Raw genomic sequence first — 13,079 nt, 5'->3', positions numbered from 1 at the left:
GGTTTTTTCGGCTTGTTTATGTACAAGCGGCCTAAATGTTTGTAGCAAGCAACACACTGCAAACCACATAAATAGAATTTCGAGTGACATCGTCGTTAATGTTGAACTTCACATTGCTCTTTTTACCCATTGTATCCGTAATTTTATTTTGCGCAAAATCAAAAAAAAACTTTACACTTGAAAAATGCTTCTAAATTTTCCATTTAATTTCCTTCGTAACTCTGATGATGATTTTTTGTAATCGAGATTTCTGGTGCTGTATATCACAACATTCCAAACTGATGACGTCACAAATATGCAAATGGTCACCATAAAGCCGACTGAAACCGATTCGAACGACGTAACAGATTTATCTGCGAGATAAGTTATAAACTTCTATTACGTTCTCTGAAATTGTAATGTTACTCTTAATAATAATAATAATAATAATAATTAATATGTGCTTACCGTTGGAATACTTTATGGAGTCATCAAATAGGTAAATTGCAAGTAACACAGTAATCGGCATTACGCAAAGCGTGTAAATCAGTAATATTAGCATTAGTGTTTTGTTAGCCATCCTATGATCATTTTGCCAGTCCATCTACAATAACAATATCCAGTATTCCAACCAAAAAATACGCTTTGATAAATGTAGTGACATTTTGTATTTTTTAACAGACCCTTTCAGAGTTACTGTCTGGGTGGCAGGATTTTTTTCGATTGCCTGTACTTAACAATGGAAAATTTTGGCCCACTTTTATTCTTTTTTAAATGACAAGCGTTGTGGCCATTGGATTGTAAAAGTTTCACTCAGGTGAAGTGCATGTGAATTCCTTTGTGCGTTAAAAAAAATTTGAAAATATGTTGCCTAGTTCTTATAAGCTTAATTTAAAAAAGAATCAAAGTGAGTCGACAATTTCCATTGTTAAGTATAGGCGATTGAAAAAATTTTGCCACCCAAAAAAATGGCGGTGGTAACTCCGAAAGGATCTATTATCTCTGTAAATACAACATGCTCTAAATCATTAAATTACCTTGATCTTTTGTTGAACATTGCTACTGGCCGAGCTTGTGCGTCTAGATTGTAAGGAAAGAAATGAATTGCCCAGATTTCTGGAGACCTGGTTTTCTCTGTCGGACTTGTCTTCTGCCGTAAACTTTTCTCTTTCAAGACGTGTACCGGTCTCTTTTGTTAAGGGTTCGTCACTTCCCGCAAAAGATGCTGTGTCGCAAAAACTAATTCTAGAAGCGATATTTGTATCGTTACTACGGAGACTCAGGTTAACTTCGTTTGATGAAATAGCAGCGTAAGCGTAACCCAAGTTTGTTGAAGAAGCAACGTGTTTTTCCGCCGGTACTTTTAAGAAATTACTTGGTATTGTGTTTCGACGTTCATCTACACCTGTCAATAAGAACATTTTTACTACATAGTCGAGAACAGCAGGCAATTATGGTCTAGTCGCGAGGCGACCTATGGCACGACTTAAATTTATGGGCCCCAAGTTACGGGAAACGTAGCAATCTATCCTTCGGAGTCCGGGGGAACTCCCGTGAAAAATTTTGAATTTACATGGTCTAAAACGGATAAAATTCTTTTTTCTTTCAAAAAACAAGCTACACGGTTTTTTTTGTGCATGTCTTCTCAGTTTTTGCTTCCTAAATTTTGTTCTATGGCACCCCAAGGTCTCACACCCTTCATTTCTTTGTAACACCTCTTTCTAACACCTCAGACATTTGCCAGCAGAGAACGCATCTCTTCTTCGTCTTGGCATGATGTTTTAAATTACGCTTTTATGAAAGTAATCTCAAAGCAGGAGGTAACAATAATACTCGAATCAGGGGGGGTCTTGGTTAAACCAATATCACAAGGGTGATGCCACAAGGTGACATACAGTAAGCAGCCTAACCTTACGATTAATCGTCACTTCTGTCAGTTTTGTGGTCAGAAAAAAAGCTAGCATTAGCTGTAACAAATAGCCTAATTGTCAAAGAAAGTAACACAGAAAATAATATTTTGAACATATTCATAATATCAGAATGCAAACGTGTTGGTAGCTCAGATATGTTGCCACTTGCCATGTAACAAGTGTCTATTTAAAACTATGGGTACCTGCGAACGCTTCTAGTCGTCTGCATCGTATAGTATTTTAAGTCAAGCTCCCCTATCGCTTTAGTAAAGCCATCCTTATAAGGAGATATGTTACTTCTATAAATTTTATCGGTGAGATCCATTACATCATCGTTTAGTAAAAGTTTATCAATTGCATAGTCACCGAAACTATTTGCAGCATCATTGCAGTAAAAATTCATTTTGCGTAATATCTAACTTTTGCTTCCGGAAAGCGCTTAAATTATTTCACAAATAGTGATTTTCTCGCGTGTAAATATGCGGGTAACATATCAATAGGAATGACCACATTGTACACGTGAACATATTGACCTAAATCGTTGTGAATATAGGGTATATGAAACGAATTAGTTTCATATACCTTATAAGTCATATTGATATAAGCATAAACAAGTTAGTGAACTAGCTACGACAGATTTTGGACAATTTTATGACGTCAAAGGGACATGGCAGAAATTTTACATTTTTGGGAGCTGACGAGATCGTTTGAGAGTTTTATCTTTTAACACGAATGTCGCGGTTTTTCACCATGGCTTGCAAATTTATGCGTGCAATTTAGTTTAGTTAAAATTAGCATATTCTCTACATTGTTATTGCAGACAGAGTGCACAGCTGCACACGTTTACCAGCCAACCATCGTGGGTAATGTTTGGTAAAATATGACGTCAATCGTGGTATTTAGTATTTTGGTATTTATGTTACCTTCCGTCTGAAGTTTACTTTATGATGACCAACTACATATATACCGTATGGGCTACTTTGATGTGAGATACACTTTGTTTCCATCCTTTCCTTTGAACAAGTAAATCTGGCAATGACCAGGAAGCGCATCGACTATTTTGACAAAAGGTGTGAAACGTTGAAGTTGAAATTGTTGAAACGGTGCGATCCTTTGCAAAATTTTGTTTTAAATCTAAACACTCTGTAACGTCGAACGAATCGAAGAAAACAGGCAGCAATCAATGCCGGAACCTTAACCTTTAAGTAACATGAAAGTTACCTGTCCGCGTGGACGATGAAGCGCTTTGATCGCTTAAATCCGAGCTTAATTGGTCGTTTATTGTGATGATGCAATTGCTGGTGGTTAGCGACAGACGTTTGTTGCTCTTGCTGACATCTGTCATGGAAAAAATTGAGAAGTTAGACTTCCTTTTAGGGAGATATCTTATTCTGACACTTGCTGTGCGTAATTTGTAGGAAGTGCTGGCTGTCACAGCCACAGTAACTGCAAATATAACGACCATTGGCACTAGAAATGCCATATTTGACTTCCGAGCTTCGTCGTCCTTGTAAGATTCTGCGATAGGCAGGAACATTCCGTATGGATTCAACGTGAATTTGCTCAGGAAAAGCGTGCACGTCACCGCCACGGTGACAACTACAGACCACATGGCAAAAATCATCAATAATGATTTCGTTTTGGTCATCAGTCGACCGTAATGGATGTTACGTACGACAGCTACATGGCGGTCCACGCTTATTAGCAGTATGCTGCCCAAACTTGCACCCTGGGAAATAATGAGCAGTGCGGCGGAGACTCGAATGTTAGACGGGCTGTAAAAAGCTTCCCAGTCTCTACGATAGATCCCCGGATGTATCTTCAAACTCGTCAACTTGTAAAAAGCGTAATACTCTTCATGGCCAACAAGCATCGCATTGATAAGGTGATATGCCGCCTCGGGGAGTACAACAGCTCCAAAAAGCAAGTCAGAGAAAACAAGAGAAAGCTTGAAAAATATCTGCGGCCTTTTCTTCTTTGAGTTGAACCAGACAAACACGGACCATAGATTCACCGAAACTGTAACAACACTTATTGCCAAAATGAAAATCAAACTGGCTACAATTAGAGGCCCGTTGCATAAGCCGCATTTATAAAGGGGCAATGGGTATTCGTGAACATCTCGGTTACAAAACTGATATACAAAGCTGTTTGTTTGAGTTCTGACCCCAGCCTCAACCGCAAAACTGCAGTCCAGGCATTTCTTTGCAAATTCCACCGGATCTGTCAAGGTATTAACGATACAGAATGGGGAAAATGTTCTTGGCTCCAAACCAAACTCCATAATCTTTGCACAAAAGCTTCTTCAGTAATCAAATGTTACTAACTTAGTTACGGCTTTCATACTCAGTGTTAATGAAAACAGAATAAAAATCTTTCAACTTTTTTCTAAATGTGGTAACCTATCATTTATAACGTTAATAGAATTTCTGCACCAGATGACACATTTTTGTTATTACCACCTATACAAGTTAGTCTTGTATAGCCTGCTATAATCAAACTTGATAATCCCATAATCCATACACTAGCACACTAGCGTAGTCATAGCACTCATAACCGCCCAGCGTGTGAGAAGCTGTTTGGCGGAAGTCTTCTCTACGTGTATTTACGTCATACGTTTTTTTTGTTACGACTGTGGAGAACATTTTTGATTTGGTCAAAAATGATTTCATTCGACAAGATCTAAGAGTTTTACCTTTAAATGCATGCGTATCCGGTACTTTTAAATAATTAAAAATCGCAGAAGTTTTGTTTTTTGTTGTATAGCCATTTTCTCCAAAATCATTGCATGAAATATTGATGAGTTGATTATAATCAGTCATAGACTTGTAAACGTATTTCGTGTTAAACCATTATCATTTACATCATTCAATAAGCACAAGATTCATATCGCAAAGCTAAAATTGTTGTCCATGCTTAAGCTTGAAAAAAGAAATTGTTTCCTACTTTACACGATCCCTAACGACTTGCGCATATGCTAATACATGATTGTGCTGTTGACGGAGAGATGCTGACAATGCTTTTATCTTGGCCTTTTTGAATACATTTATCATGTTTTTCTCTGTTTCAGTCATGTCATCTACAGTCATGTCTAATTGCGTGACGTGCTACTAATTGCTACTAATGCGTGACGTTTTCCCTATGTTTATATGAACATATTTATTGATGGCATTATTAGCATCTGTAGTTAGGAGGCTTCTAGCAATTTTAACTTGCAATAATATAAAGTTTTCAACTCTTCTCTATTTGCCTATCCCTCTGTAATACTGTAAATATAAAGCCTGTACACTGAGACTGCTATATCTTTAGCCATGCAGAATTCACAAAATTGTCCTGTGAAACAAAAAATTCTGTTTTAGCTAATAGTTTGCGGGGGCCAACTTATCCTCGCAGAATAAAAGACAAGAGCTATAACAAGCTTTACTAGACCACAACTTCCGTGTTTCATAAGGCTTCTCTATATCATTCAGTTTTAGGCTAATATAAACCATCTTTTGTTTAGCTAATACGCCTGCATTGTATTATTTGCATACTTTCTTCTGCAGAATTCAGTCATTCGTATAAAGCGAGCAATTATGCACAGTGTGTCTTCTTTCACGAACACAAAGCTTTACCATATTCAAATATTTTTTGAAAATCTAAAAGATATTAACGCAAAGCTAGCTGAAAGCCTACACCTATTATTTTTGGTCTAATTCACAAAATAGTTCTGTGAAACAAAAAAGTTTGTTTTAGCTAATACTTTGCGGGGGCGAACTCATCTTCAACATTTTAACGCGTTCAAGTGTGTTGCTGAGCAGTCGAGCGTGTTCTGGGATGAATCCATTCATCGCAATTGCTATAGCCCTGGCCGATTTTTTCTGATTTAGAATTAAACGGTTTTCTTTCGACAAACTTTACCGAATTTATTATTGTAACTTGTTTGCAAGGCAGAAAAGCTTAGGCATGAATTTGTGTCAGAAAACCGGATGGAAGTTCCCCAATCACGCATTTCATGCATTTCACGCATACTGTCACGCAATTATTGTAATAAAGCTTCTTAATACTTCAACGTATTTTAGTTAAGAGTTTGTTGCGTGATATAGTCTGCTGCAAGTTTATATGCTGTATATAAGCACAAGCTAAGGAATAACATGGTGTAATATAGTAACACCGGAAAGTACTTTGGAACAATGCAATTACAAATAATGTAAAATAGGGGCATGCTGAGTATTTAAGCATTGTCAATGTTATATTTTTCGTACACATTTATTAACCTCGTGTATACCAAGAATGTAATTTTTGTATTAAATACTAAAATATCATAAATGATAGAATGAAAAACTGGATCGTTCTAATATAGCATTCAGCTTGTATGTTACTGGAAGTTATTTCCTTAAAAACGTTGAAATTATCTTTCGAAAAAGAAGTTTTGTTGTGGCTCTGTATTCACGATTACGTAAACTGTAGATGACGCAGTTCCACAACGATGAAGTCATGAATATTCCTATTGTTACCACGAATCCTGACGATGCGGACTCAAATAACGAAATCGCCCCTAAAAACAACCAACAAAATTTAAAAAAATCGCAATGAGTCATTTGCAAAGCAATTTTGGCAAAGTTCCGGTACATATACCATAAGCGTGATTAATACGCATTATATAGTAAAACCATATAGTCTCTATATATAGTATATAGGCTACCTATATATCATATTTATATGTATCTATATTGTAGAGTATCTACATAAAGAAAGACTATGGCAAAACGGGCGTCCATATTAACCTAATTTCATCAAAAGAATAAGAGCAACTTGAACATCAAGCATAACATAAAAAGTTGAAAAAATATTTCAATGAAACAATTAGAGGATGAAATACGACTAAGACCAGATTTAGTTGTATGGAAAAAAACAAAAACTTTGATGGAAAATTTGATCTTATCCCGGTGACGATACATTATTCTGTTTTTTTTTTTATACAAAAACGTGCTTTTACCGTGTTTGTGCCGCAAATTTTCGTCGAATATATAAGCCGCCACCAGTGCAGAAACTGGAAGGATAGTAATTGAATATATGACCAGGATAAGAAGAAGAGTTCGATTTGCTGCCTTGTGTTCGTTGTTCACGGTCTGCAACAGGTTAAGATAAATGAAGAATATGGAAACGGGAAAATCCTTTTTTCGAGTTTAAGTTTTTAAAACTGTCTTCCACAAGCTGAGAATTTTAACGGGATTTAAGGATGATTCGAATCACAAAACAGCAGACTTAAATTAAGACCGCATTTCATCTTATTAAATAAATTACATAAGATTTGTGCATTTCATACCGAATAACAATATAATACAAAAAAGTACAGTATCTAACAAAAATACCGCAAATACAATATACATAATTATAACTGTTGAAGAAATGTCAATTATACAGAAATAAATATTGTATTCGCCATACTTACCGTCAGCGTGCTAACAACACTCGCTTTACTGTTCTTTGCTGTCATTTTTCTTGCTTTGGTTGGCCAATCATCTCGAATATCTGTGCTTTCTGAAAGCTTTGATGTGGTCTTCCTTTCGAAAGTTGGGAATATTTTTTCCTTACAGGCATTTTGTTCCAAAAAATCATTTTCTTGTGAATTATGATTTTTTGAATCTTCCCAATCTTTCGTTGAAGAATCTGAAAAAACACATGGAGTTAAAATGATTGATATTTGCAAACTGAAAACCATATACTGTAGCTAGTAGCTATACCTATCATCCTAATATATAGTTGAAATAACTAAATTTGACATCTTCCCGATTATCTGGTTGTTACCTTGCTGGTCACCGATAGACTGGCTTAGTATGACGTCACGTTGAAAATACACATCTTTTTTCAAAACTGAAGCTATTGACGCCAGACTTACACTTGTGCTCTTCCTACTACGTCCGTAACCTTTTGTTGCTCCATTTCCAGCACGACTTATGTTGTACGAAGTATATCCCGTTACCCAAACTGTAGCTGCAAACAATAGGCATAATGGAGCTAAAAACACCAGAGCTGTGCTCAAAGACTGTTCGTGTTCATATGTTTCTCCGAAGGGCAGGAAGAATCCATACGGCTTAACGGAAAATGTTTTCGTTAAGAAAGTTGTAGTCAATCCGAGCAAAATCATGACCATCCAAACTGTACCAATGAAAAGTAAAGATTTTGCTTTCGTCATTATGCGGTTGTATTTCAACGAATAGCTAACCGCAATGTGTCTGTCAAGGCATAAGAGAAAAATGCTGCATAAACTGGCCCCTTGCGATACATACAGCATTGTCGCAGAAAATTTGATGTGAGAAGGGTAAAAGAATACCTCCCATGCTCTTCTGTAGTCGTACTCATAATAGCTCAAGTCAGTCAATTTGTAAAATGCATAATATTCTTCGTGTCCAATGAACATGGTGTTTACCAAATGGTACGCCGCTTCTGGCAAAACGAGAGCACCGAACAAAAAGTCAGAAAATGCCAGTGATAACTTAAAATATATCTGTGGTCGCTTTCGTTTAACGTTAAGCCACACCACGAACGTCCATAGATTAAATAAAGTGGTTATAAGGCTAACAGCGGCTATATACACCAAAGCAGCTATGAGCAGTCCTCCATCGCACACTTCGCACTTGTACAATGGCAGAGGATAACCTTTTACATCTGGGTTGCAAACTTTGATCTCAGTGCCGTTGGTTACTGAAGCGTATGTTTTAGTGGTGTTGACGTAATCGCAATCCAAGCACTTCAACGCAACCAGAAGTGGGTTGTCAGCAAACACAGTGTAACAGAAAGGATAAAACTTTACATCCGCTATATCCATGTATCCTTTTATTCAAGGTATAATGCTGCGGATACTAAATATGGACTTAGCCTGCTAAACTTATTGATGGAAAATATTAATTCATTCTTAATTTGCTTGAAACTTATGCATTTTGCTTCATGATGATAAAGAATGAATGCAAACACAAACCGTAACGTACAGTAGAAACTGTATAGAAAACAGCAAACTTTTATCAGGCTCTAAATGCAAGGCTCCGGTGTCGTACCAAAATTGTTCCGGGTATTGTGATATTGAGATATTGTATGATTCAGCCTTAGGTTCTCGCTCAACAACCTTAGAGATTGCCGTCAGGTTTAGGAAAAACTTACACTGTTAGAAACTTAATTTACAAATAAGTAAACAAAAGTTACAAATTTACAGGGAAAACCAAGTTTTTGAGCAGAAAACTTACTCTGACTAATGCGACATATCTTCTTCACAATGCCCGGAATAAATTTGACATGACACCGCCACCTGTAAAATTGGCACAGCACCCCAGCTAATAATCGCCGTTATTTGAACTAGATTAGGGTAAAATCATTTGCATGGTTTCTTTTCCTCATATGTCTGCTGGTATAAGACGATCTCTAAGAAAATCAGCGTTACCGCTTACAACCGTCTTTCCACTGTACTACGTCTTCATAAACGGTATAGTTTTTTCTTGTTCGATAAGATACGTTATTACTTTAATGTCAAAACCTACAGAACGTTGCAGACATCGCCCACAGCAATAAACCAGTACAACAACGCAGAGTAGCAAGTGTACACGCCGTTCTCGGTGGCTTTTTTACAGTGAAATGTATTTACTCATGTACTGTTTCATATATGTCTTAATTTTACCGATTCTCCTATGTATTATCATACTCTTTCGTTTCTGTACTGTACTGTAGGTCTGTATCTATCTTGGCAGCCTACTCGAGCCTAACTGCTTGTTATGCGATTAGTGACAAAAGTAAATGTTCACAAAAGCTGTTACAAACTTTGCTGTTCCTCTATCCAACAAAATCATCAAAATAGATGAAAGGCAAAAACGATATTTAATTGATGATGGCCTATACTAGCTCTAGACTAGAGTGTAATCCGCTAGTGCTTGCTTTCACACTATTCAGTCAGATCTCTCAAATGTCTAACGTAACGTTCAATCAATACAAAAATTTGTTGGTATATTTTGAAATGCTTTTAACTGTTGGCTTGCTAATTCCTTGAGAATATAGTAATGACAATAGATTGGCAGTTCTATTGAATTAATTTCAACGCAAGACAAGCAAAAGAAAAGAACTGCAATTGTGGGCGAATAAGATTGTCGTCTGTCGGGTTTGTGGTATTTCTGGTTACCTCACTTCAGTTTTACCACATTTTTTGTCTCGTAAAACATAAAGCAACCTATTATAAGGAGCTGCTTTCAGCGTTATAAAATCATTATTAACTTTGAACAGCAAGGACCAGATATGCTTTCGTTAAATTAGCGTATTAAATTGATCGGCGAACAACACGCCTACAACCATACTCTGGAGACGGTTGACGTTGTTAATCTAAGTTTACTTTCCCAACAACACTTCTATATCGTGTTTAACCATGCTACTAGCAACCTGGCCGTCGTCAGACAACTTTAACCTTTACATCTATGTCACTGAGTTGTTTTGATAGTTGTCAATGCAATATAAATATGTTGAGAAATTTTGTTTAAAACGTTTAAAAACGAAAGTTGCGCGAGTCAAAGCTACGTAACGACAGTATAGGGATGCCATATATATAAGCTTTTGCCTTTAATTTAAACCTTATAAAGTAGATCAGTATTACGAAGAGTAATAATAATCCCAATCTGCTTGTGTATAGCTATCAAAATTTAACCATTGCTTTCTATGAACATCTACTAATCTTTCGCTTTATCCTTTTCTATAGTTATTCATCCCTCTGTTATTATGTTTACCTGTTTTAAAGAGTGACCTTATCAAAACCAAGTTAACTAACTTCGTAGTTCTTGACGCACTTAATCTAACAATAAAGCCTACAACAACACCACGGGCTCCCAAAATAATGAAACCGTGACTAACGTTATGCTTCGCTTAAGATCTTCAGATTTTATAACGGCCTTTTAAGAAATCAGTGGTCGTGTAAGCTACACGTGCGCTCCCTGTACAATAAGTAAATATGGTTACATTATCTGCATATTCGTAATTTAAGCAGCAATTTGTTCTGATTGATTGACAGTTTCCGTAATCACTTATGTACTTGTGTAAGATACTTAGTCACTGTTAAACAAATGCTTAAGTTTATGTAAAGCTTTTGTTGAACAAACCTTACATTTGGACAAGAGGTGCAGCTATTGCCAATATACGTTTTTGAATTATTCATAACTCTCAGCGTTGTTTGTTTATTCTATATTTATAATATTTTATCATTATTCTTTGCTGCCATGCTTAATGCATCAACAGTTAATCTTACATTGGTATCTGATCATTGATACACAGCAGTTGTTTGACTGCATTTTTGTCTGGATACTTTTCTGTACAATGTGCTGAGAACTGGAGAGAATAAAATCTGTATTGCCATTTTCATAAATCTATTAGGTCTTCTTAATTAAGGAGAAGAGTTAATGTGAAAAATTCTTGTGAGTTGTTGGAAAAGTTGTTGTTGAAAACTTAAAAATTATGCATTTAAGTGGGATTTTTGAAAACTGAAGCGTAAATGTTATTGCAAAATTAAGCGATAGGCCAACAGTTGCTTCTCAATTCATCCGAAGCTTGTGCAATCGGTTTGGAAGAACCACAATTGCGGTGGAATGAATCAAAAGTGTTGCATCTTTTAAGACATTTCTCCAATTGCTTATTAAATTCATTTCTGTATGTAATGGTTTTTGTATAAACATCAATAAGCATGCTCTGACCAGTGACGGTTTAAGGACGCTGGGGCAACTTGGCCCTGAACCTGGGTCCCTGGGGCAACTTTAAATTATGGTGCTCCGTATTTAACAATTGATGTCTATTCTCGCGCACCGAAACAGTGGCACAGTCATTTTTGGCCGCCCTGTGTGGAAGTAAACAATGCCGCCCCATTTCCAATGCCGTATTTTTGATTGTGTCGAAGGCGGGCTGACGAAAGGAAGGAAGGAACGATTGTGTTTAAAATCTGAGCTAAAAATTCTCGCTCTGGTCCACCCCGCCTAAAATGTGCGGAGGGCAAAATTTTCCGGTTTTTACGCCTAAAAACGTTATGCCGTTAAAATGACTCAAAATGAAATGAATACTCATATTTATATGTACAGTAACTGCGACAATTAATAGTGTATAGGATTTTGAAACGCTGTATACTACGATAACCCGCTTATCATAGGTTTTCGTTTCGGGTTTTTAACTGTATTTATCTATTTTATGTTACAAATTTTCAAAATAGTATTCCAATTCACAATGGTAAATGATCTTCTGTAACTTAAGTGTAATGATGGCTGCACGATAGGCCTACTGTAAAATATTAATCTTTTGTAACTTTTAATGAGCGTTTACAGTAAGCTAGTCTAGTTCAGCCTAGTTGAGTCTGTCTTTTATACATGCCAAGATTTAAACAGCCAAGTTGATTCCCTCTGAAGCTCGGGGGCCCTGGGGTTTGTGCCCCAATGGCAATCATCCACTTGCTATGACCAGTGATTGAGAACGCAACTGACCGATCTTTGTTGTCACCCAGCGGAAAGTTGTAAGCATCTTTTCTTGAGATATTGGTTTCTTGTAATAGCGTGTAAGTAAATGTGCAATCGGACGTCAAGAAAGTATATTGTCTTTAGCATTTTATCTCGTTGATTTTATAAAAACACCAATGCGTATAAAACTCATCAGTAGAATTTTATCTTTTTTGATAAACTTACAGACGAGTATCGTTAAAAGCAGGAATATGGAAAATAAATAAATTAATCATATGCAGCAAGATGAGCACGAACATACATACAAGTACAAGATTACACGTAAATACTTAAAACATCCTTTTTTCGTCAAAATCATCAAACAGCATTTCGTCGTTTGGGTCTTCCTTGTTATTTAGCACTAATTTTCTTATTTCTGCCGATAAATTGACCGGTAAAATCAAGAAAGAAAAAAAAAATTAATTTAGCAATTATTCTGCAATTAGCAGTGCAAGTAAAAAACTCCGCTGCGTTAGTTGTTGTTCTTACGTCAGTTTTTTTGCATAAAACAGCTGTGAGGCAACACGCAGTGTACGTTAATTATCTTCATTGTTTTAAACGCACGATGTCGCTAAGCGTGCATGCATGGCAAAGAACGTTTTTAGGGCACAACATCCAAAACAAACAACAGACAGCAACAATCAGACGAAATAATTAAAACAATTGAGTTAGTGTTTAGCGTGTTGTAGTATTGACCTCAGATAGT

At 36.4% G+C, this 13,079-nt stretch overlaps 2 protein-coding genes across 2 annotated transcripts; both read right to left on the bottom strand.

Moving 5' to 3' along the window:
- Positions 1–123: 123 nt before the first annotated feature.
- LOC143468697 (uncharacterized) lies at positions 124–5,305 on the bottom strand. Its single transcript, XM_076966050.1, has 4 exons — positions 3,111–5,305; positions 1,017–1,384; positions 448–583; positions 124–353 (listed from the first exon to the last, which is right to left on the bottom strand). The coding sequence occupies exons 1-4, from the start codon at positions 4,171–4,173 to the stop codon at positions 172–174; spliced, it is 1,749 nt and encodes a 582-aa protein (XP_076822165.1). The 5' UTR covers positions 4,174–5,305; the 3' UTR covers positions 124–171.
- A 597-nt stretch (positions 5,306–5,902) lies between these two features.
- Positions 5,903–10,702, bottom strand: LOC143468698 (uncharacterized). The gene is made up of 4 exons (XM_076966051.1): positions 7,680–10,702; positions 7,324–7,541; positions 6,868–7,000; positions 5,903–6,426 (listed from the first exon to the last, which is right to left on the bottom strand). The coding sequence occupies exons 1-4, from the start codon at positions 8,698–8,700 to the stop codon at positions 6,257–6,259; spliced, it is 1,542 nt and encodes a 513-aa protein (XP_076822166.1). The 5' UTR covers positions 8,701–10,702; the 3' UTR covers positions 5,903–6,256.
- Positions 10,703–13,079: the final 2,377 nt, after the last annotated feature.

Source organism: Clavelina lepadiformis, chromosome 8 (assembly GCF_947623445.1).
Source record: "Clavelina lepadiformis chromosome 8, kaClaLepa1.1, whole genome shotgun sequence".
In the NCBI taxonomy this organism is placed as follows: Eukaryota; Metazoa; Chordata; class Ascidiacea; order Aplousobranchia; family Clavelinidae; genus Clavelina; species Clavelina lepadiformis.
The sequence above is the reverse complement of the archived record's forward strand: the minus strand, read 5'-3'. Positions and strand labels throughout refer to the sequence as shown.